Source organism: Oreochromis aureus, linkage group 11 (assembly GCF_013358895.1).
Source record: "Oreochromis aureus strain Israel breed Guangdong linkage group 11, ZZ_aureus, whole genome shotgun sequence".
Classification (NCBI taxonomy): domain Eukaryota; kingdom Metazoa; phylum Chordata; class Actinopteri; order Cichliformes; family Cichlidae; genus Oreochromis; species Oreochromis aureus.
In genome coordinates this window covers 32,805,422-32,826,556 of record NC_052952.1, presented here as the reverse complement: position 1 = coordinate 32,826,556, position 21,135 = coordinate 32,805,422, and the positions used below count along the sequence as shown (strand labels likewise).

General features: G+C 38.8%; 1 protein-coding gene across 1 annotated transcript in view; it reads left to right on the top strand.

The window, feature by feature from the left end:
• The first annotated feature begins 46 nt into the window (after window positions 1–46).
• The window catches only part of sept7b (septin 7b), a 22,473-nt gene continuing 1,384 nt past the window's right edge, over window positions 47–21,135 (top strand). The window contains exons 1-14 of the mRNA XM_031758554.2: window positions 47–180; window positions 627–628; window positions 3,171–3,273; window positions 4,899–5,005; window positions 5,977–6,077; window positions 6,811–6,945; window positions 10,771–10,888; window positions 11,443–11,535; window positions 11,636–11,732; window positions 11,938–11,989; window positions 12,794–12,922; window positions 14,612–14,632; window positions 17,388–17,523; window positions 19,520–19,662. Coding sequence (XP_031614414.1) covers window positions 177–180; window positions 627–628; window positions 3,171–3,273; window positions 4,899–5,005; window positions 5,977–6,077; window positions 6,811–6,945; window positions 10,771–10,888; window positions 11,443–11,535; window positions 11,636–11,732; window positions 11,938–11,989; window positions 12,794–12,922; window positions 14,612–14,632; window positions 17,388–17,523; window positions 19,520–19,662 — 1,241 coding nt within the window. The 5' untranslated portion in view covers window positions 47–176. The remainder of the gene's footprint in view (window positions 181–626; window positions 629–3,170; window positions 3,274–4,898; window positions 5,006–5,976; window positions 6,078–6,810; window positions 6,946–10,770; window positions 10,889–11,442; window positions 11,536–11,635; window positions 11,733–11,937; window positions 11,990–12,793; window positions 12,923–14,611; window positions 14,633–17,387; window positions 17,524–19,519; window positions 19,663–21,135) is intronic.

Sequence of the window (21,135 nt, the reverse complement as noted above, 5' to 3'; positions counted from 1 at the left end):
CTGCAGTGGTCCTCCCCTTTGTGATTCACGTACACGTTTACGTCTCATTTTTGGCATAGTTTCGTGGAGTGTGGGAGGCGCTGCGTGCCTCTTTGTGCGTAACTCAAGCTAAAGCAGTGAGGGGAATGTCGGCTTGTGAATGATCGGTGTTTGAGGCGGCAGGGAGCGTCAACGTTATGGGTGAGAACGCTACAGGCAGCTAATGTCATGAATTATTCAGAAAACATTGTTGTAAACTGTAACTGTGATTATTTCAGTTAATAGAATTCACTATTTAAACATTTTGGCTTCGCTTGGTTTAGCTTGTGCAGTTGTCTGAGCAACCAACGCCCAGTCGTCCGCCTCCAGTAGGATTGTAGCTAGCTAGTTGTTAGCCTCGGTTCGATAGCAGGCTGCATAACCTAACGGGAGTGTCATTTCCTGTCTTAAGCTCTTCGACAAAGTCTCCCATTAAACGTTTCTATGTGTTTTATGTGCTAACACCTTAACCTCCGGTCACTGTTTTTACAAAGCCCGTCTACAAATGTTAGTACTTTGTCTAATGAGCTAAGTTGGTGTCGTATTTCGGATTTAAACAGCTCACGTTAATGCTAAGTTGCATGCTTTCAACCTCAAGAAGCGTTGAGCTGTTGTGGTTTTCGGGTTAGCCTTTTTTCTAAACGTGTGAAAGCATTAAGTAGCAATATGCAGAAAAGAGTGTGTGTCGTTGTCGCAGTCGCAGGGCCTTTTTTTAAAAAAAAAAAAAAGAAAGGGGAAAAAAAAAAAGCTCTTTTAGCCAGGAATGGGTGCTGCATTAGTGCGTGATCAATAATTTGATCAAACTCCCATGATTGGAGTATCTGGGTTAGGCAGTCACAGCCAACTCTGGGGGATGTGTCAGGTTAGGAGGGGGAGGAAGGCAATGCTGCCATCTAATCTGGATTAAAGTGGATCTAGTACCTCAGAGTTCATGTTTTGACTTTTAAGTTCATTAGCTTCAGACTGTGGCCTCTAAGTCAGAATGCTGTACCTGCTCCCCCACCCCCGTGTCGCTGTGTCAAACTGAAACACCAGATTTGGTGTTCTACGGAGCAGAGCTTTCTAAAATCTGCACAAGCAAACTGAAGCTTTCACCTGCCACCACTTCCTTTAGCAGCCCTATCACGAAATACCGGAAAGGAAACACGGTTGTAGTTTTAAAATGTCAGTTCTCATATTTTCATACTTAAAAAAATTACCTGTTTGGTAATGCCTGTCTGCAAAACCTAATTTACAGTATTTCCAAAACTAAGGCAGCATGATACAGCTGAAATTAAACTGCATTTCTGGTAGGCAAATCAGCACATTATGTCTTGGTATCACACAGAAGACACGTGGGCTGCTGTTGGTGGGCAGGAGATGCTCTGGTGTAAGAAGCAGAAATACTCTCATAGCCACAGGCGAAAAGAAAAATCTGCAGCAATTGGTGAAGCTTGCTTTATGGTGCTACTAACATTACAGAGCAACAACTGGCTTGTATTGCTTAGATCGTGAATTATTTCGCCTGCAGGCCTCACAACTAAAGAAGCTGTTTCTGGAGACAGGATAGTTGGTTTGTCAGTTTGCCTGAGATTTCTGAATTAATTTATTTTTTGTGTGTGTTCCTGTGCACTCCCCTCTGTTTCTTTGTGTCCCTGGAAATGTTGGCTCTTCCTGCACACGCTGGGATTTCATTATGTCCATCAATGCCAAACAGCTGTAAGTATAAAAATTGTTTCATGCCTGAAATGTAACTGGACTGCAGTATTTTTTTTCAGCAATCTTTTGTAGATAAGCATCTCAGAATACAAACCAGAATGTGTGATGCTTGAAATTCTTTTTCCTTTTTACTGTGAAAAACCAAAGACAAGTGACTGAACAAGACAGAACATTGACAAAAAATAAACTATGGTGGTATCAACTTACGCTAGACATTATAAAGAATTTTTTTGTGGTATTTTCAGGGTATGTCATGGTATTATTTTAAATATTTTAGTGTAACTGGATCTTTATATAGATTTAAAATGACATTTTTTTTGTCAGACGTATATCCAATTTAAAAACATTTTAATATCATTTTAAAATCAAAAGCCTACTCTTAAGTTTTGATTTTTAAGGAAATATTTGGCACAAGGCTCTAGAGTCATTCTGCCTGTTATACCTTTAACTTAGATGTAATGGCACCTTTTTGTTGCCATAATCTTTAAACAAATTCTGCCTCAAAAGCTACTTTGAATTAAACTCTTTTTGGACATCGTCTTCCAAACTTTGTTGCCCAAATTATTCTGCCTCCAGGTAGAAACACCAGTTAGCCTTGAATAGCACATTATCTTTCCATCCCTGTCACTGTGTGAAATTTCAGCACAGAATCAGTATGACCAGAAATGAAGCAAAACAGGTCTCATTCTTTTGTTTAAAACTTTAACCCTTCCCAACAGCAGACATGGCCCCTGTCTCCGGGCAGCTCTGCTCCCCTTTCTTTATCCTCCATCTGTCTGTATTGTTCTTAAACTCAGCAATGGAGCCCTTCCCAAATGCTACCTGGCTTGCTATCATTACCCAGCATGCCATTCAGGGCAATTTTTATAGTTTTAGAGAGAGTTTTTGTTTTAGAGTTTGTGTCATGCCTTGTTGAATAGAGTTAGTGTTAGAGTATGTTGTTTTGCATTAATGTATATAAGTATTATGATTCAAGCCATGAGCGATAGCGGTACACAGCTGATACACTAAACACACTCATTAGCAAGTGCCCAACAGTGTAATACATTTAAACGACTTTGAAAGCCCTTGCGGGTGTTAAGTCTATTCACCAAGTATGTAGGTATTTGAAATATTCATATCACACATGAAATCACGGCTGATAAACTGCCCAACATTGATGTGTATGTGTACAGCTCCATTCTGGGCTTTGTCGTGCTAAATGTGGTTAAAATTTATAACGCATCTTGAATATTGTGGCTTCTGAATACTTTCAGTGTAAACTTAATCAGTTACATAATAAAAATGTGAGAATATACTTTTTCTTCTTAATCCAACACAGTGGAGTTTCAAACCAGAGTCAGTTTCAATTCAGGCAAGATTGGAAGTGTTTGTTCACGACTTTTAGTTTTACACTTTAGCAAATTAGATTTCTTTGTGGTGTAATTTTTTTTTTTTTTATTACTTTCTTACAGCAACAGAAGAACCTGGAAGGATATGTTGGCTTTGCAAGCCTCCCTAACCAAGTTTATAGGAAGTCTGTCAAGAGGGGCTTTGAGTTCACCCTGATGGTCGTGGGTAAGAACACACGCTGTTTTGTTTGAATCATTTCATTGTATTCTTTGCGGTTGGCATTTTAACATCCTTCACTGTGTGGTTTGTTTTAGAGAGAGAGAGAGCGAGAGATGGATTTGTGTGTGTATACACAGCCATATTTATACACAAGGGACAGACCCCCAGCTTTGTAGTGTTAATTGCTGAGTCAAAGAGGAGGGGTGCGGATTGCATTCCTGTTTGAATTCATCTCGATGTCAGATCCTTGACACTGTCTCTCAGCAAAGAACCATTTGGGTTGGAATTATCTAAAAGTGCTCTCAGCAAATCAGAAATGCAGACATTCTTTTACAGCGCTCGGATGTGGTGGTTGACGCTGTGCCAAGATCCTCCTTGGCTGATGAGGCCGTATTTGGAGGGACAGTGTATCCTAGGGTCAAAGCCATTTCCTGTGGTGGGACCAAGAGAATTCATTCCCAGCATGCATCTAAGTAAAGCGTTGTTAATGCTAAGAGAGTGACTTTCTCGTTGCATTAACAATGCACAGTTTTCTTTACAGGCTTTAATTAGTGCTGCTAATAAATGTCCAAACTTGTTAGTGAGCCATCTCTTAAATGTTGTTATTAGATAGTTGAAGTAGAAGATCACTTTTGCTCCCCCCTCACTTCTGTTGCTGTTGGATAGTGACCAAGTGGGCCTCTGGGGGCTGTGAATGCTTCGCTCTGTTTGTAACAAATATCTTCATTTTGGGGATAATTGCTGAAAAGATTAAACAAATGGCTTTGCAACAAGGAAAGAAGAGGAGGTCCTCTGGGCTTTCTGTTACTTAAATGGCGGCTATTGTTTTTTATGGTATCACCCGCTTGCACGGACACACTCACACTCAGCTTTTCTTGGCTCCAACTAGCTGCGAGCCCACATGTCCCTGCAGTGCTGTTCACATACAACGCAATGCGTCACAAGCGGTGTGATAGGAGTCAAGGATAAAAGATAAAGGGAAGAAGGGGAGAAATTGAGATGGCATCACCACCAGTGGCTGGCTGGCTGGCAGATCTCTGCATGCCTCATAAAATCACATGACCCAACAACCTGTTCAGCAGCTCATTTTACAGGCTTGTCAGGCATTCAGATCGTAGTTTCTCGCTCATTGTTGCATGCGGTGATAAAATGTACAACAAACAGATGACACAGTACAAGCTCCACACATTACCCTTTGCTTGTAGCTCTGGCATAAATGGTGGCTCGTTAAATATTGACTTATGGCCATCAGCCAAGTCGGGCAGTGCCAGTGGTCGTTTCCACTAATGATCCTTTTCACTGGGAGCTTGGACACTGGACGCACAATGGAAAACCAAGCTTGAGAAGTCTCCCGGACTCCACAGCCAGCCAGCTGCACATAACAAGAGCCATTGTTCATGTTGTTTTCTTAGCCTTTAAACTGGTAACCCAAATTGATCAATGTCTTGGGCAAATGTCACTTGTATCCCCAGATAGACACATGGCCTTTTCTTGTGTGGAAGATGCCAGCAGTAGACTTGTATAGCTGTATTACAAGTGATTTTAAACCTCTTATTCTGAGTGATACTGTGTCTCACAATCTCACTGTGTGTTTTGTTTTGGGTTTTTTTTTTTTTTTTTTTTTTCTACAGGTGAGTCTGGACTGGGCAAGTCCACATTGATCAACTCTCTGTTCCTAACAGACCTGTATTCAGCAGAGTATCCTGGACCATCACACAGAATCAAAAAGACTGTGCAGGTACACACTGACAAAAATATCTCTTTTAAAATTAGTTAAACCTGCACCAGCATGTGCTGGCTGAAATAATATTAATGTATCTTTAATCAATACAGGTGTTGTGGTATAAAAGTTTTTCTTTATCTGTCCTTGTGGCAGCAGACCTGAAACAGATATTAAAGAAAATGTTCCACTGCAGATATTTTTTTCAGTATTTATTGTTTAAATATTGCAGTTATCATTGGGACCTCTATATCCAGACAGGTACTGATGATAACCATGAGATGAAATTTAGATATTTTAATTGATTTGTCCCATATATGATAGACGTGGTGCTGCTAAAGGGTCACTGTCAGACTCTGCTATTATTTAGTACCAGGCAGCTTTTTGGGGGTGATGCATGTAATGTTTTTTCTAAACAAAATGGGATATTAAACTACTATCCTAAAACGTCTTAAAAGGCAGAATGTATGCCATGCAGATTGAGCAATTAAGAAAAAAAATATGGTTTTTACTGGTGTTTATCATCATGAAATGTATCTGAATATTGGAAGCTGGGGAGAGTCATGGGGTGTTGAAAAGGTTTTGTTATTTTTAGATTTTTCTCCCAGTTTGTGAAATCATTCTCACAATTGTTTGAACAAGTCTGACGTGCCGTCAGCTGACCACATGACTTCATATTAATCTTCCTTGATTACAAAACGCTGTCCTGGATCCTAAAAGCCTGAAGTTTTGTGTGACTCTTGCTTCAAAGCCTTTCTGGTTTTTCAGAATAGTCATCAATAGCACAATATGCAAAGGCATGTTGCTACATGCTGCTCATTGCCAAATATTTTCTGTATGAGTTTTGAAATCTTAGATACAGTTACCTTAACGTGACGATCATTTTACACCACTCCTTTTCATTACCTACTAAACAGGTTTGGTTTCAAAGGCGCAGTTTATGGGAGAATTAAAACTTAGCATTCCTGTCATTCTTTCTTCATTGACAGGTCGAGCAATCAAAAGTTTTAATAAAGGAAGGCGGTGTCCAGCTGCTGCTTACAATAGTTGACACCCCAGGGTTTGGAGATGCTGTCGACAACAGCAACTGGTAAGGGTCACCACCACCTTCATTTGCAATCCTTAAAATATCAAAGCTACTCTCTGACATTCCTGATTCAGTAGAAGGGTGCAGAAGTTCCGCAGGTTTCAAAAGTGGATTCAAGCACTTTATGTTTGTCTTTTTGGCTCATTATTGGCTCATTAATAAATTCACCTATTTAAACCACCTGATCAACTTTTTATTCTTGATTTGTATTTCTGACTATGGGGAGATGAAATATACACCTCAAAAACTTCTTCACACTTCTTTGACTCATATGTAATGTAGAACACCAGATAATTGTAGTGACACATTTATCATGACAGATCGAAGACTCCAGAGTTGTTTTATAGACACACAGTTGTTAAATATGATCCTTTAACTTCATTACATTTTGCCACATACAACTTGGACAGGACATGATACATGCTGGTCAGATGATCCTGTCATTTTGAAAATAACGAATGAGAGGGAAGGGGGAAAGAAAACAGTACTTGGCAATTTCAGACTCCTAAAGTCCACTTATACCTGATCATACCTGTGTGATTATTTATAAAGAGCAATCTAATTGACCTATCTTAACAAGTGATGCATTCCTGCTGAAATAGTTTTTATCAAAGGAATAGTCATAAAATGGTTTATGTGGCACCTTTGGCGCTTGAGTCCACTAGTGAAATGTTTCCCTGTTAAGAAACAAAGACCCAGTGATAACTTAACCGAAGCTGAAATTTGTATTACACAGCTGGCAGCCGGTCATCGACCACATAGACAGCAAATTTGAGGATTACCTCAACTCGGAATCTCGAGTCAATAGACGACAGATGCCCGACAGCCGAATCCACTGCTGCCTTTACTTCATTGCCCCTTCAGGACATGGGTGAGTCTAGGACACAGATTCAGTTGAAGACAACTTTTATCAAGAACCTCTATAAACACTATACTATGCTACCACAAGCATATCCAGACAGAATTAACCCCTTTAAACTGATACATGATTGTTGGGTTTGAAGTTAGCGGATGAAAAGCATTGGACTGGAAAAAGGAAAAGGTAGTAAGGGGAAGCGTGAACAGTGAGAGGAAATGGTGTAAGGAGGGAAATGAAGGGTCAGTAGTGCCTCAAAGGTCAGTGAAGCAGGGTTGTGACTGGAAGAAACGGTTGCTGGTTGACATCATTGTGCAGCCTGGAAAATTCAGAGAACGGTCGGTAGTGTAGCATTTCCTCCCTGAGCATTTTCAGTTAATATGGCTTTCACGGAGGTGCTAGATGTGCGTACTGCTTCTGAAACTAACAGCATTGAGCGGTAGTCATGTTGGACTACAATTTCTGCAGTAAATTCATATCTTGACATTCTTTTTCTCCCACAACTAGACTCTTTGCCCCCCCACCCCCAGCTGTTGTTGTAAGTGATAATGTGAGACTGAGTCAGCCTGACTTGCAAAATAAGGGTTAAAAGTGGGCCTGTTGAAAGGGGAAAAAAGTGTGTGGGGGTTGTAAGCAATACAGAGATGCTGGCTGAATGCCCGGCAGATGATACTGATCACAAAAAGATGACTGTGGAATTTTAATTATAATGTTTATTATTCATAAGCTACCATATCTTCCATAGCAGGCTGGTGTGCTCATATGGCCTTTTTTCTGTGTGTGTCTACGTGTCATGGGTGATGCACTCTGGTTAAAGATGAGAAAGTGTGAGAGTAGTGAACGTGAGAAACTCTAGTGGTTATTTCCTGCCCTCGGGGAAAAAAACAAGATAAAAACCTCTTAAAATCTTATTTAAATGCATGAATGGGTTTTATTCCTTTTAAAGTAAACGGTTGCTCTCTGTCACATCTGTTGACCTTTAAAATAGATAAAATGCAGTTTGCTGTTTTGTTTCTTGTTGTGTCTGCTGTGTGGCTTTGCAGATTTCATTAATATGCAAATATCCCTGCTTACTCACATGCCTTTCAATCCGCTGATCATGACCTACTGTAAGCTGTGAACAAGGCTCTGTCCTTCTTTGTGTCCTCGTTTGCTTTCTGTGAGACATTGTGTTTGTACAAGCCCGCGATTTGTACTCACACAAGCTTTACTTTTATCCTTGAGGATGGGCAGCGTATGCTCTGGCATAAACACAACTGCACACTCACAGAGCACCCCCTCATAACAGAGCTGACTGCTCTCACACAGCCGCACAATGACCTCCAACACTGTGATATGCTCTGGCATTCACAACCCTGGTTTTCCTTTGGGGTTTGAGGGGCTGACGTGACAGCGATGTTATCTGCAGGTCTAGAAAAGTCTCAAAAATCACTGAATTCAGTTCAGGACTTCAAAGTATTGCAAGGTTAGCATCCAGGGAGACTTTATATAAAATACAAGGGAAACTTGAGCGGTTGTGGATTTTGCTGTAGGATGCTATTGAATTCTTTTTGTGTGCAGTTATTAGATTTATAGAAAGCAGTGTCACAGAGTGGGTACAAAGTAACTAAATATAGGGGAAAAAAACAAGCACAGCAGATGTCAGATGACATGAAAGTGACTCACTGTAATAGAGTATAAAGTGATGTGGACAGTGCAGGGTTTAAGTTAACAGTAGAGGAGTCTCTTCTGTGGTGTGTATGGTAGGTGCGAACAGTTTCCTGCCATTGTGGTAGTAAAGCAGAATCGGTCTGTTTAACAAAGTGCAAAGTGTAATTTGTGTCAAGGGTGGTCAGTCAGTGATGGATAGCAGTTAATATAATGGTAACATTTCCATCCTTAAATTTTTATGACCATTTTTTGGATCCAAATTGCACTAATGCATGAATTATATATAATATTAAATCTCGGTCATATTATCAATATTAATTTACATGATACCTTTACATAATTGGATCAGTATATTTAAATCCTTTCCTGGATCATTGGTGACATTTGTGACAGAGCAGTAAGTTCTGGGGCCTTTCTGTGTGGAGCTTGCCTACTTTTTCCTGCGGCGCGTGTGCGGGCAGAGTGGTTTCCTCCATAAATCCAAAGACATGCATTTTAGGTTAACTGGCGATTCTAAATTGTCCGTGGATGTGAGTTGGATAGAGTGACTGAAGTGTACAGAATAATGTGCTTTTTGAATATGTAGTTAAAAATGTGTCTTGAAATCTGAAGAACCTTGAGTGGTCAGTAAGACTAGAAAAGCACTTTATAAATGCAAGTACATTACATTATTAACATAAAACTGAATTTTTTTTCTGGCCATCTGTTCTTCTGTTGGATAGTTTTAGGGAAACACTGACATACTGGCTAAATATTTGTGTTGGCTGAGATTTGCATAAGTTGACATGTTTTCTTTTATCTGATTGGCTGTTTGTTTTGTCAGACCGATTTTGTGCAAGCTAAATGCTTATTTTTAAGATAAAGTCTCCCTGGAAATGATTGAGAATAAATTAACCGAAAAATTGGAAAAACTTAAAGGATATTAGCATTAGGATTTATACATCTGTAAAGTCCCAGAATCACACAAAGAACGCATCCTGAGTAAGACTGTAATAATTATAGTGATGCCTTAATTTTTCTTCAGAGACATGAATGGCAAATATTGGGTTAAAAAATGCTTTTATCAGCACAGCACAAGATCACCATTCTTCTGGTCATCATTGACCTCTTGATTATTTAACACGATTTAACCCTGATGTTTAGAAGAATTATTTAGCTAGCTTTTAAAATTTATTAATTAAAATGAACTTATTTCAACACCAGTTTTGCTAATGCTATACCACTTACAATTCCCCTCCCTTTCTCTGATAAAATATGTAACCATATTTGTACAAGACAGTGTGGGAAATAGTCTGTCTGGGTTCAACATTATTTTCTTCTCAGTAAAGAGATAAATCTGGGACACGTTTAGTTTAGCCAGACTGGTGTTAAATCACATAGAGGGCGTTGATAGACTGAAATTCCTGTGGTTATTTTGTGTGGAGTCAAAGTTGGGAAAACTCCACACCTTCTGACCCTGTTTTCAGGAACTTTATGTGTAATTTCTGTGATCTTTGTGTGTGAAGTTGCTAAATTATCACTCAGCATGTTCCAACAAACTGTCTGCATTGTTTAATGTATTATCAAAGTCCAGATTACTCGTGTGTGTGCACCCGTACAAACTTCCTTTGTAAAACGGAGTCAATGAAGTAGCTTTTCATTGCTGCATTGCATCATTGCAGATTGTCTCAGAGAGTTTAAGAGTAGCATGGTGTTGTATACAAGCCTGCATAACCACATGATATCAGTCTTATCTAAAAGCACTTAAAGCATCATATTCTCTTTCAAGGCACATTTAGACTTTTACCTCAAAGAATCAGTAGAAGACATGATTGTGTTTGATAATAAAATACAAAGTGAAATCCAAAGGTACTGCGATATTTCTCCAGCCCATAAACAACCAAAAATAGCAATGCCTCCCCATGACTGAGAGGTCATATTCCTAGATATTACAAACATCAGTAAGGTGTAAAAGGGTTCTATATTTGGTTTAGCTCAACATATCTAGTCTACAAAAGAGCTGATCAAGAAGCCGTAGTCACAAACCAGTCTGCCCTTAACTATCCTAGTAGCTTCTATATATAGCGAGGAGTAAACACAACAGTAGTTTGGCAATTTATTTTATGCTTTAATGTGCTGCACTGAGTCAATGTGTCTGTAACGTCTGGCATTATTTCAATGAAATGTAAAGCTGTATTTTGATCTCTGCAGACTGAAGCCCCTCGACATCGAGTTTATGAAAAGGTTGCATGAGAAAGTCAATGTGATCCCCCTCATTGCTAAAGCAGACACTCTCACCCCTGAGGAATGCCAGCAGTTTAAGAAGCAGGTCAGTGGTTTCCACAGCTGCAAACTCCTGCAGAAAAAACTATGTCAGAGGCTCCTTTATTTATTTTTTTTAAATTCCCTTGTGGTCATTGGTATGGCTGATGCCGAATCAGAATAGAGTAGAAAACACCATGTTTGGTTTTGCATCTGTCAGTGAATACAAAAACAAGGTGGTATTGCAAAGAGCTAAATTTAACACTGTGTTTTTATGTAGTGTCCTGAGCATGGTGGTAATAGGTCTACACAACCTTTGTGTGTGTATGTGTGTTTTAAGGTTCTTTTTCCTTTTTGTTAAAAAAACGTCATCAATTCGCCGTAAGATCAGTCTTCTGTTCTGGCCATCATTGTAAACTTAACTTTTGTGTTACAAATGTAGCTGGCGTCAAAGACAACTTAACACTCACCTGGTTGAAAAAAACCACAAAATGTTACAGTTACCAATATAAACTGTCCTCTGAACAGACACATTACAAATGACACCCTGATGTTGTACCTCTTGTTTAACCATTTTCTTATCTGTCAGAATGATTTAACGGTCTTATTTACTCCTGATAGATCATGAGGGAAATCCAGGAACATAAAATAAAGATTTATGAGTTTCCTGAGACGGATGATGAGGAGGAGAACAGGCTGGTGAAGAAGATAAAAGTAAGTGTCTACCAGTGTGTTGTAACCACAGGTTCATATACTTGAAATACTTACACACACACAAAAAAAAAAAAAATATCATTGCTTTGTTTTTTGCTAGGACAAGTTGCCACTAGCGGTAGTAGGAAGCAACACCATCATCGAGGTTAACGGCAAGAGAGTTAGAGGGAGACAGTACCCCTGGGGGGTTGCAGAAGGTAAGAGACAGAATGTGTAATAAATGCATCTAAGCAAATGAAAAGAGTCTTATGATGGGACAGAGTTCCTAGAAACATGTGCGTGCATGTTTCCCTGCATGGTTTATTGGATCAGACTGCAACTGTTACTTGAGTCTGAGCTACAAACAAGATTATGTAAAATTTTTATCCTGATAACTGACTGATGTCTTACTTTTCATTACAGTTGAAAACAGTGACCACTGCGACTTCACCATCCTCCGGGATATGCTCATCAGGTACTGAAGAATGAAAAATGCCAGAAGATCTCATAATATAACCCTTGTTTCCTACACATAGACCTTATTACATCACTCATTAGTGCATTGCTTTGGCATTTTTAAATTTTCATAATCTAAAAAAACCCAAATATTCTTTTTCAAAGAACACAATCAATGACTGGACAACCAGCCCGGTCTTATTTTAAAGTTCAGTTCTGGCCTGTCCCATCTCATGTTTCCCTTGCCAGGCACACTGGTGTAATATCAGTTTCACTTAGTTGCTTTCGCAGAGAGGATCTTGTCTCACACTGGGACGAGGTTAACTCGGGGTTCAGATAGTTAATGTATAATTTTTCCACCATTACCTGTTTTTTGTGATTTTTTTTTTTTTTTTTTTTTTTTTTTTTTTTTGATTGACTAGATGGTTTTCTTGTTTACTTTAGTTTTTGCCTGTTTTTAAAGATCTATTTTTAATTGTTTTTAGTGTTTTTTCTTTTTTTTTTAAGTAGTGGTATTTGCTGGAGCAAATATTTAAAATGTTCAGAGTTGGTGACAATACTAGTCATATTGACATCCCAGTCTCGTTAAACACCTGCACAAAAGTCTCCCCAGGGTATTTCACCACAGTGAGTAAGACTGAAAGACATTTCCTGAGCCCCTGTATCATTTAAGTTGCTTTTTGTGTTCCTCAAAAACCTTTCTATTCTTTTCTTTTTTTTTCTTTTTTTTTTTTTTTAAATACGATTATCATTAAGAACATTTAAAAAATAGTATTACTCGAAGTGCAATTAAAGTATACATATTCTCCTTTTTCCACCCCAGAACTCACATGCAGGACCTGAAGGACGTGACAAACAACGTCCATTATGAAAACTACCGCAGCAGGAAGCTGGCCGCTGTCACCTACAATGGAGTGGACAACAACAAGGCTAAAGGACAGCTGTCCACCAAGTAAGTCCTGGACAAAAGGCACTAGACACATCAATTGTAGCTAAAGGGGTTGAGGTTACCTCTGCTGTTAAACTGCCTGAGTAACAGCTACGTTTTTCAACCTAAATTTTAAAGCCTTCTGGATTTAGTATCACATGTAATGAAGTTAATGCGTAGCACTGAAGGAAGGGTATACCAGAAAGCATTGTATGTTTAGAGCACACACAGTGTAGATGGTGTATTTTAATTAAGTTAATAGAATCAAGTTGATTTCTACAGATTCAGATGTTACAGAATGTGTTGCAGTTTTGTGTTGAACCCATTTCATGCATGGTTTTTGATATTTCATGTGTTTTGGACTTTACATAAGCTTCATTTTTCAAATTTGCATGTGTTAACTTGAGTGGAATAGATTTCTGAAAGCAGTGGGATGTAGGGCTGTTCGATATAACGATATATATCGGATGACGATATAAAAACGTCTATCGTTTCATTTTACGCTATCGTTTGTTTCGTGGTGTCGCAAAATAAACTGTTTACAGCAATAGTTTTTCATGGTTTTGATGGTCACTGTAGTGGCTATTTTAATTTCTTAAAGTTCTCTCTTTCTCCTATATTTAATATAACCACACTACTGACAGACAAGCGCCTGTTTTTATGCGTTGCGGTTAGCAACAACGACGGTAACACCATCGCATGTCCGCTTGTTTATTTTCCACATAAACCTTTCACAATAAAGCTCAAGATCCTGTTGAGACTTTTCAAAATAAACTGAATCACGTGAAAGAGCAGAGTATTTACGGGTGAGAAGTAAAAAAGAGCCGCCAGGTGCTAAAAAATAAATCTTAGACTCGAACGTTAGAACAGGCTTTTCCCCGCAGCACGCCGTGTAATAAATACTCACAAAGAAAACGGCGGCCGTTACAACTTATGTCTAAAAATGTATCGTTTCATGCATCTGTTAAAACATTCGACTCCAGGGACACGACGCGCAGCTGGAAACACTTCCCGCAAGTCGAGCTGCCCGAGATTCACAGAATTTACAGAAAATGTTACATTTTTGTGATTTATATTGTTATCGGGACGATAGAATTCTTATATCGGGATATGAGATTTTGGTCATATCGCACAGCCCTAGTGGGATGAACATTTGTCACATAGGAGACTGCAGATGGCTGTGTTATCACATAATCATATCATATGGTTATTTTATTTAAGTATATTGGTTCCAGGCAACAGGGAAAGACGAAGCTGGAGGATGACTTCTTTCACTGAACCCTGTGATCATGATTTGTGAAAAATACTGATGTTTTGGGGTTTTTTTATTGTAGTTTCTCACTCTACTAATTTTCTACTGATTTCAAGCTTGGATTCAAAAAACAATGATTAATTTTCATTAATACATTCATAAGCAAATGGCTAACACACACTTCTAAAACTCTAGCTCCACGTTGCTGATGCTAACACACAGCTAAACATTTGACCGACTGCTGATGTGTTTGACACGCAGCTCACAAAGCTGACACTTACTTTTTCCACACGTTTTTTTTTTCCATTTTTGCAGTGAAAAAATAGCTTCAGTCACAAACTAATAAGTGTTGTTTTATTTTAGTGCATGATCTCATCATTGCATGCTGTGTGTGTGTGTGTGTGTGTGTGTCTGTGTGTCTGTGTGTTTGGTTGTGTTTTTGTTTTTTTTTATTTTTTTAGACTTGACACAGTTGAAGGAATGTAAGTTGTCATGTTTTTTTTTTCCAATATTTTTGAGACCTATAACATCTTCACATCTTCATCTTCACATCCTTCGTCTCCTCTCCTCTTATGCTGTGTTTGGGTGGTTCCTCTCCCCCTTGTTGACTTTGGTCTGCTCCCGCCTACTTTTCCCTCAGTAAAGGTTTTGAGGAGGAAAACTGTGAACGGCCGCACCTCCTGGTCACCATAGTTTACCAGCCAGAACTGCGATGCTTTCAATTTTTCCAATCGACAATTTTTCCACTTCTGTATAGTCACTGCTGCCTCCACCTGCTGCTGCTGCTGCTTGGATTAACAGCAGAGACCTGCACATGAGATGTTTTAAGCGGTTACCAGTACTGGGCAATATATCACTTTTAGAAAAAAATATATATAGACATAGAATAAAACAGTATCTTTCTTATAGATATAATTTAAGTTGTACTGTATGAAGCATTTGTCCAGCAAAGCCATACTAGTGTTTGCAGGTCTTGTTTCCACTGCAGTCTTTAACCTCTCCACTCTCCCTCTGCATCTACAGTTTGCTTTCAAAGTTCACTTCCTGCATGGAGGGAAGTGATGCCAGTCCAAAAATGTATATTAGTTTAGAGATTTAACTGACATTAGCAACTTAAGCAATTATTTTTACTTATTTAATACTTTTTAGAAGACAGAAATAAAGGTTTACACTGCACAATTGTTGTAAATTTAACTACAAATTTTAATTTTAGCAAAAAATGAAGGTTGGTACGATAACACCAGCAAACTGTTGTTTATTCTCCCAATAAAAATTGCACATATTCAGCTTAGTTTTATCATCCATGCTCCACTTTAAGTGACCCTACAGTTTGAACACCTCTGGTATACTAGATAAACAGGCATTACACTTCCTCTGTAATACATAAAACTAGCTACACCAGATGCGAAAGCAGTCTGACTGGTGCATGTGCTTGTTTTGTCACAGAAATGTTTTATTGTGTGCCTATTTATTTAAGTATATTAGCAGAATAGTATGCAGACGGTAACAGACATCTGCATTTATTCTCACAGTACCAGCCAGCACATGCTTTGTAACTGTAGGCAGTCTACCTCAGCCCACAGATGTTCGTGTTGGGTGTTTAGCTTTTAGTCCACATAAGCTGGTGGAGTGTAACAGTTTCACTTCCTTGTCGGAAAGGACAGTCTGACAGCAGGTAAAGCTTTAAAAATGTTCTAATTATAGTGTGCTCTTGAAATGAGGCTGACAGGTATGCGAAACAAAAATGTCTCTAGCAGCCTGTTGCCTTTCTTTACGAGTAGTCTACTTTGAAAATCCATCACCTGACCAGAATTATAAAACCTGACTCACTCGATGAGCATAGCATTTTAAAATTTGTCAAAACCGGACTTATGTCTAAGTTATGTTAATTTGTGTTAGGCGGCATGCATGATGACTAAATATAGAAAGTATCAGGCTTAAAAAGTTGAGAAAAGCATCTTTTTTTTTTTCTATTAAGATTTAAAGTTTTAAAGACTTTTAACACTCCAAACTAATCTGCTTCAGCAGGACTGAAAAAAAAAACACATTTACATCAATATGTTCATTAAAGCCCCTTTTCCATTAGTACCTACTCTGATTGGCTCGCCTCGACTCTGATCGACTGGTTTTCCATTACAATCGAGTACCACCTAAGATGCGTGGTCGTCATCTTAGAAATAAGGTCCTGCGTCCCATTACATAATTAGTATGTGACACAAATGCTACAACTAAGGTGGACGTTGAAGCAACAATATACCTGCTGCCCCCTTTTTTTTTTTGTAAATAAGTAAATTCAAATTAAGAAAAATGTGAAAATAACTTGTGCCAGCTGAGAGCTAATGAAACTACTTTTTAAATAAAAAATATTCAAAACATGATGAAGCAAGAACCTAGCATCCACTAGCAGACGTTTTGTGTGGGGGGTTTTTTGGTTTTGTTTGTTTATTTGTTTGTTTTCCCTCTTCAGATTTGTTTGGTCTCCCTGGGAAAAACAACACTTTAACATAGAAAATGTTTACAAAAATTACAAGCTGTCATTCCCACAAGCTTCCTCCTAAGCTCAGGTAACCGCTCCACATTCTTCATGACAGGTCTCTGTTCACTTACACTGCAACAAACCAGTCTGGTGAGCTTTACTAATGTTAATCCACCTCCTCCACTCGCTGTCAGTGGTCACAGGTTCCTTGCTTTGACTTTTGGATTCCTCCTCTGGTTCCCAAAATTGGCTTGTGGGTGCTTTCCTGTTCTTGTCGCAGCCTGGGATCCCCCATTCCTAAATCTTAACCTGTGCCTCTATTTTTCTCCCTCCTGTTGTTTTTGTTTGGGGAAAAGGGAATAATATCGTCATAAGATTTCTTTGTAGTTATGAAAATGTGCTGTATAGATTTATTGTTTCTGTGAGCTCAGCAGAGGACAAATTTAGTTCTAATAAAATTATTTTTAAGGTTTGATCCAAACTGCTGCATTTCATTGTTACATTTCAAGCATTGTCCTGCTTCTCTCTGTGATGTTCCAGCCTGCATGCAGAAATATCTGAAGGAAAGGAAATGCTGAAATGAGACTTTAATTTGCAGACAAAACTGACTAAAAAAGCTCACATAATTAAGTCATTCCACTGTTTAGAAACACTAGTAATACTGAATAAGTAGGATGATGCTAGTCACATTCTTTAGTTCACGTCTAAATTTGTATGTTTGTGCATGTTTTGTCGTGTGTTTTCACGTGCTTCCTGTACAGGAGTCCTCTGGCCCAGATGGAGGAGGAGAGGCGAGAGCATGTGGCTAAGATGAAGAAGATGGAGATGGAGATGGAGCAGGTGTTCGAGATGAAAGTCAAGGAAAAAGTGCAGAAGCTCAAAGACTCTGAAGCAGAGGTAAAATACTGCAATTCATGCAGCAGTGAAGTTACTCATGGCTGTCTGGGCTCCTTCCTTCCTCTTATGCTGACGTGTTTCAGCGGTTAGACGTGTGAGGGAACTATATGAGAGCGCGCTGTTGATTTTGTGCAAATGAACGTTGCTCTTTTGCACGCGGGTTTTATTCATACGTCGCCCAAAACGATGTTTAGAAAGCAGATGTTTAAATGTAAATACTAACATTCAAACTGAAGGGCTCACATATTATTTTAATCTCTTTGGATTATTGCAGAAAATTCTTTCTTAGCAATATTTTTGTTTTGTGTGTGTTTTGAAGAGATAATAGCCTTCACATCCAGTTTGATACAAGGTGCTACTGACAAGAGACTGGCTCCAGATAGTTATGAAACTGTTATTAGACCAAATGTTATTAAAGTATACCAATTCTGTCTTTGAGTCATCCTCAGAACTTAGTGAGCTCATAATGCTAATAAAGTAGATAATATTCTACCGGTGTAGACAAATGCTTTTTTTTCCTCATTGCGTATCTCTGACAGTACGTATTGAGACTTGGATTCAGTTCTGAACTCTACAGAAATGCAGGAGAGAGAGGAAAGTCTTTATTAGCTCAAAGTCCTCCATGAACACCTCAGTTTCACCAGCACCCAAATGTAAATGCAACGCCCTCTACAGCACGGACTATAAGTCATGTTTTAAAAGATATGTCCAGTTTGCAGTTTTTATGTGAAATGAGACGACCAGTTGTCGTCTCATTAATACAACACCAGTGGTTATTTGAGAATTTGCTCCGTTGAGAGGATGTCAGCGAATCCTTCATCCAGCCTCTGTCTCACTGAAGTCCTCAGTGATCAGTCCCTGTGATACCTTACAGACCTCAACATTTGTCCCATCAGACCACTTTGCTCTTAAAATGCAGGCTTACTTGTGGTTCCTAAAGTTCATCATCGTCATCATCATCATCATTTATTTATATAGCACTTTAAAAACACACCTGGTAGACCAAAGTGCTGTACAATACTAATATGCACATAGTAATAAAAATAAAAATAAAATAAAAATAAAATCAGTTACCCACAGAGTTAAAAGCCAAGGAATAAAAATAGGTTTTTAGTAAAGACTTAAAAACTGGCACTGATGTAGCCTGTCTAATATGGAGAGGAAGGTTATTCCAAAGCAAAGTTTCTAAAAGGTATACTAAAAGGCAGCACCTTCAGGTATCAGGTGGAACCAGCTCCTAGTTTGGGACTTCCCGTGATACACTGAGCACTTCCCCTCCTCTTGGCTTTGTGTCTCGTCCTTTTTACTCTTCTCTTTCACCCTTCCACCCCAAATAGCTTTGGGAGATCTTCCACCACTGTTGTTAAGTACTGCTCTTTACCTTTACAATTTAAATCACCGTGCAGTGACTGGTGTTGTGAATTGGTGCTTTATAAATAAAGTTTAATTAAATAGCAGAGTGTAGTCTGAGGCTACATCCCTAGTTGATATCTTAGAAGTATTTAAATTGCATCCCTTTTTTGTGTTAGATTAAATATTCTACATAATTAATCTGTCACTATAATTTAAATAGAAGTTGGAGTCAAAGTTCTAAATAAACCCACAGACTAATAAAAATTTAATTGAGCTTCTCATGATTTTCAGGATCATACGCTGTCCAATTTCCCTCGAGGTTAAAGTTTCAGCTCATTTCTTTCTCACTTCAATCAGCTGTGTTTTTTCTCTCCTGTGAGTGTTAAGCTGCCACTAAACTGAAATTTAGCCATAAGCTCGACAACATTAAGAATTAAAATATAAAAATGTGGTCTCACTTTGACACTATGATTGTCTCTTTTAAAGGATTATTCATTCTCCTTCTGTGTAACTGAGCCTGTATCAGGAACAAAGCTAAAATGGCAGTTCACATTTCTCTGTGTGCAACACTCGGCTTATTTCCTGCATGTGTGCCACTGCCTTCAGTCCAAAGTGCTTACAGCATCCTCTGTTCTGTCTTTAGCTTCAGCGGCGTCATGAGCAGATGAAGAAGAACCTGGAGGCTCAGCACAAGGAGTTGGAAGACAAGAGACGCGTGTTCGAGGAAGAGAGGGCAAACTGGGAGACCCAGCAGCGCCTGCAACAGCAGCAGATGGAGGCCACCAGGTACAGCACACACACCAGGGCTCAGTTCGTGTATATGCATCATCATAGAGTCACACGTGGTTCAGCTTTATGCAAAGCTTGTGCATGCATCACACATTGCAGGGTTGGGAAATAAACAGATTAGTGGGTTATGTCTTTTCATTTTCTTAGATTCTGCATTACAATGAGAAGACCTACATGCTGTTTATTTATCAGACTACCAGCCCTCTAAATACTTGACTAGGTTCAGCCTTTATGCTGTGTGTGTGTTTATGGTGAAGCTATGGTGTCAGCTTTAGGGCCAAACAACAAAACAGAAGTAAACCATCTAACAGGAGCATAAAAATGCATGTAAAAAAGCTGCAGGAGTGTTTTTTGCTTCTGTAAAATGTGGTGTAGTGAGTTTGAGATTGAATGTAAATGTTTTTTGTGCCATTGAGGGTATTTAGCAGGGTTGCACTTTATGCTGTGTAACACAGTTATCTTCAGTTTGGCTGAGGGTAGATGCAGTCCACTGTGTTGTAAATACACTGAACTTAGAGGCAGCTTCCTATGTTTTAACTTCCTTTCTAATGAAGTTTAACTGCATTACCTAATGTGCACAGTATAAAGGTTTTCTAGCTCTGCATTAGATTTGTGTGGCTGTCTGCTGCTGTGTTTGTGCTGTTAGTCCTTTTACTTTGCTACAGCAAAAAAAGAAAAAACAGAAGTCATAATGTTGAAAGAACTTCTGTGTAGACAAATGAAACTCGTCAGTGTTTATTTGATCCTGGTTGTTTTCGTGCTTCTTCCTCTTCACGGTGCACTCGACTGTGGTTGTTTCCATCCCCCGTTCTGTCCAGATTTTTAGTTAGCATGGACTGCATGTGAATGGATCACTGTAGTCTCCACAGTGGCTGAATTTCCATCATAATTCTCTAAACAGAAGACTATGGACCCATGCAGGACCACACCCTTAAAATGACACATCAGTAAAAGGGCAATAAGTACAAAAACGATTGTTGACGATGTTTCACAACATTGAAAAAATTAACATGACACTTAAGATTTTTTGAGAATGTACCAACATTATCATGTATGGTCAATAATTTTGGTAAGTGGTAGCTAAAAAAAAAAAAAAAAAAAAAAAAAAAAGACTGACTGTTTATTCTGCCAAAAGTGAAAATGGACTGTAGCCAGTTGAACGAGCCAAAGGCTCTCATTTTTCTGAACCAGGGGTTAATTTTCCCAAGGGGCCACCAGTGCAAGTTTATAAAGAGATAAAATTAATATTGAGTAGAACTGAGTTCAGCCGCTCAACATTCCCAGTTTGTCATATAGCTCTTTGGGAAAACTAACCGCCCACTCCTGCTCTAAACCAGGCTTTGAGCTTCGAGCTGGTATTTTATTTGATAATTTTACTTGAAATGTGATTTGTATAAATTGGGCAAGAGAGGTCACTCAGTTGTGATATGAATGGGTTTATTGTTTCTTATTTATCGGCTCACATCACGG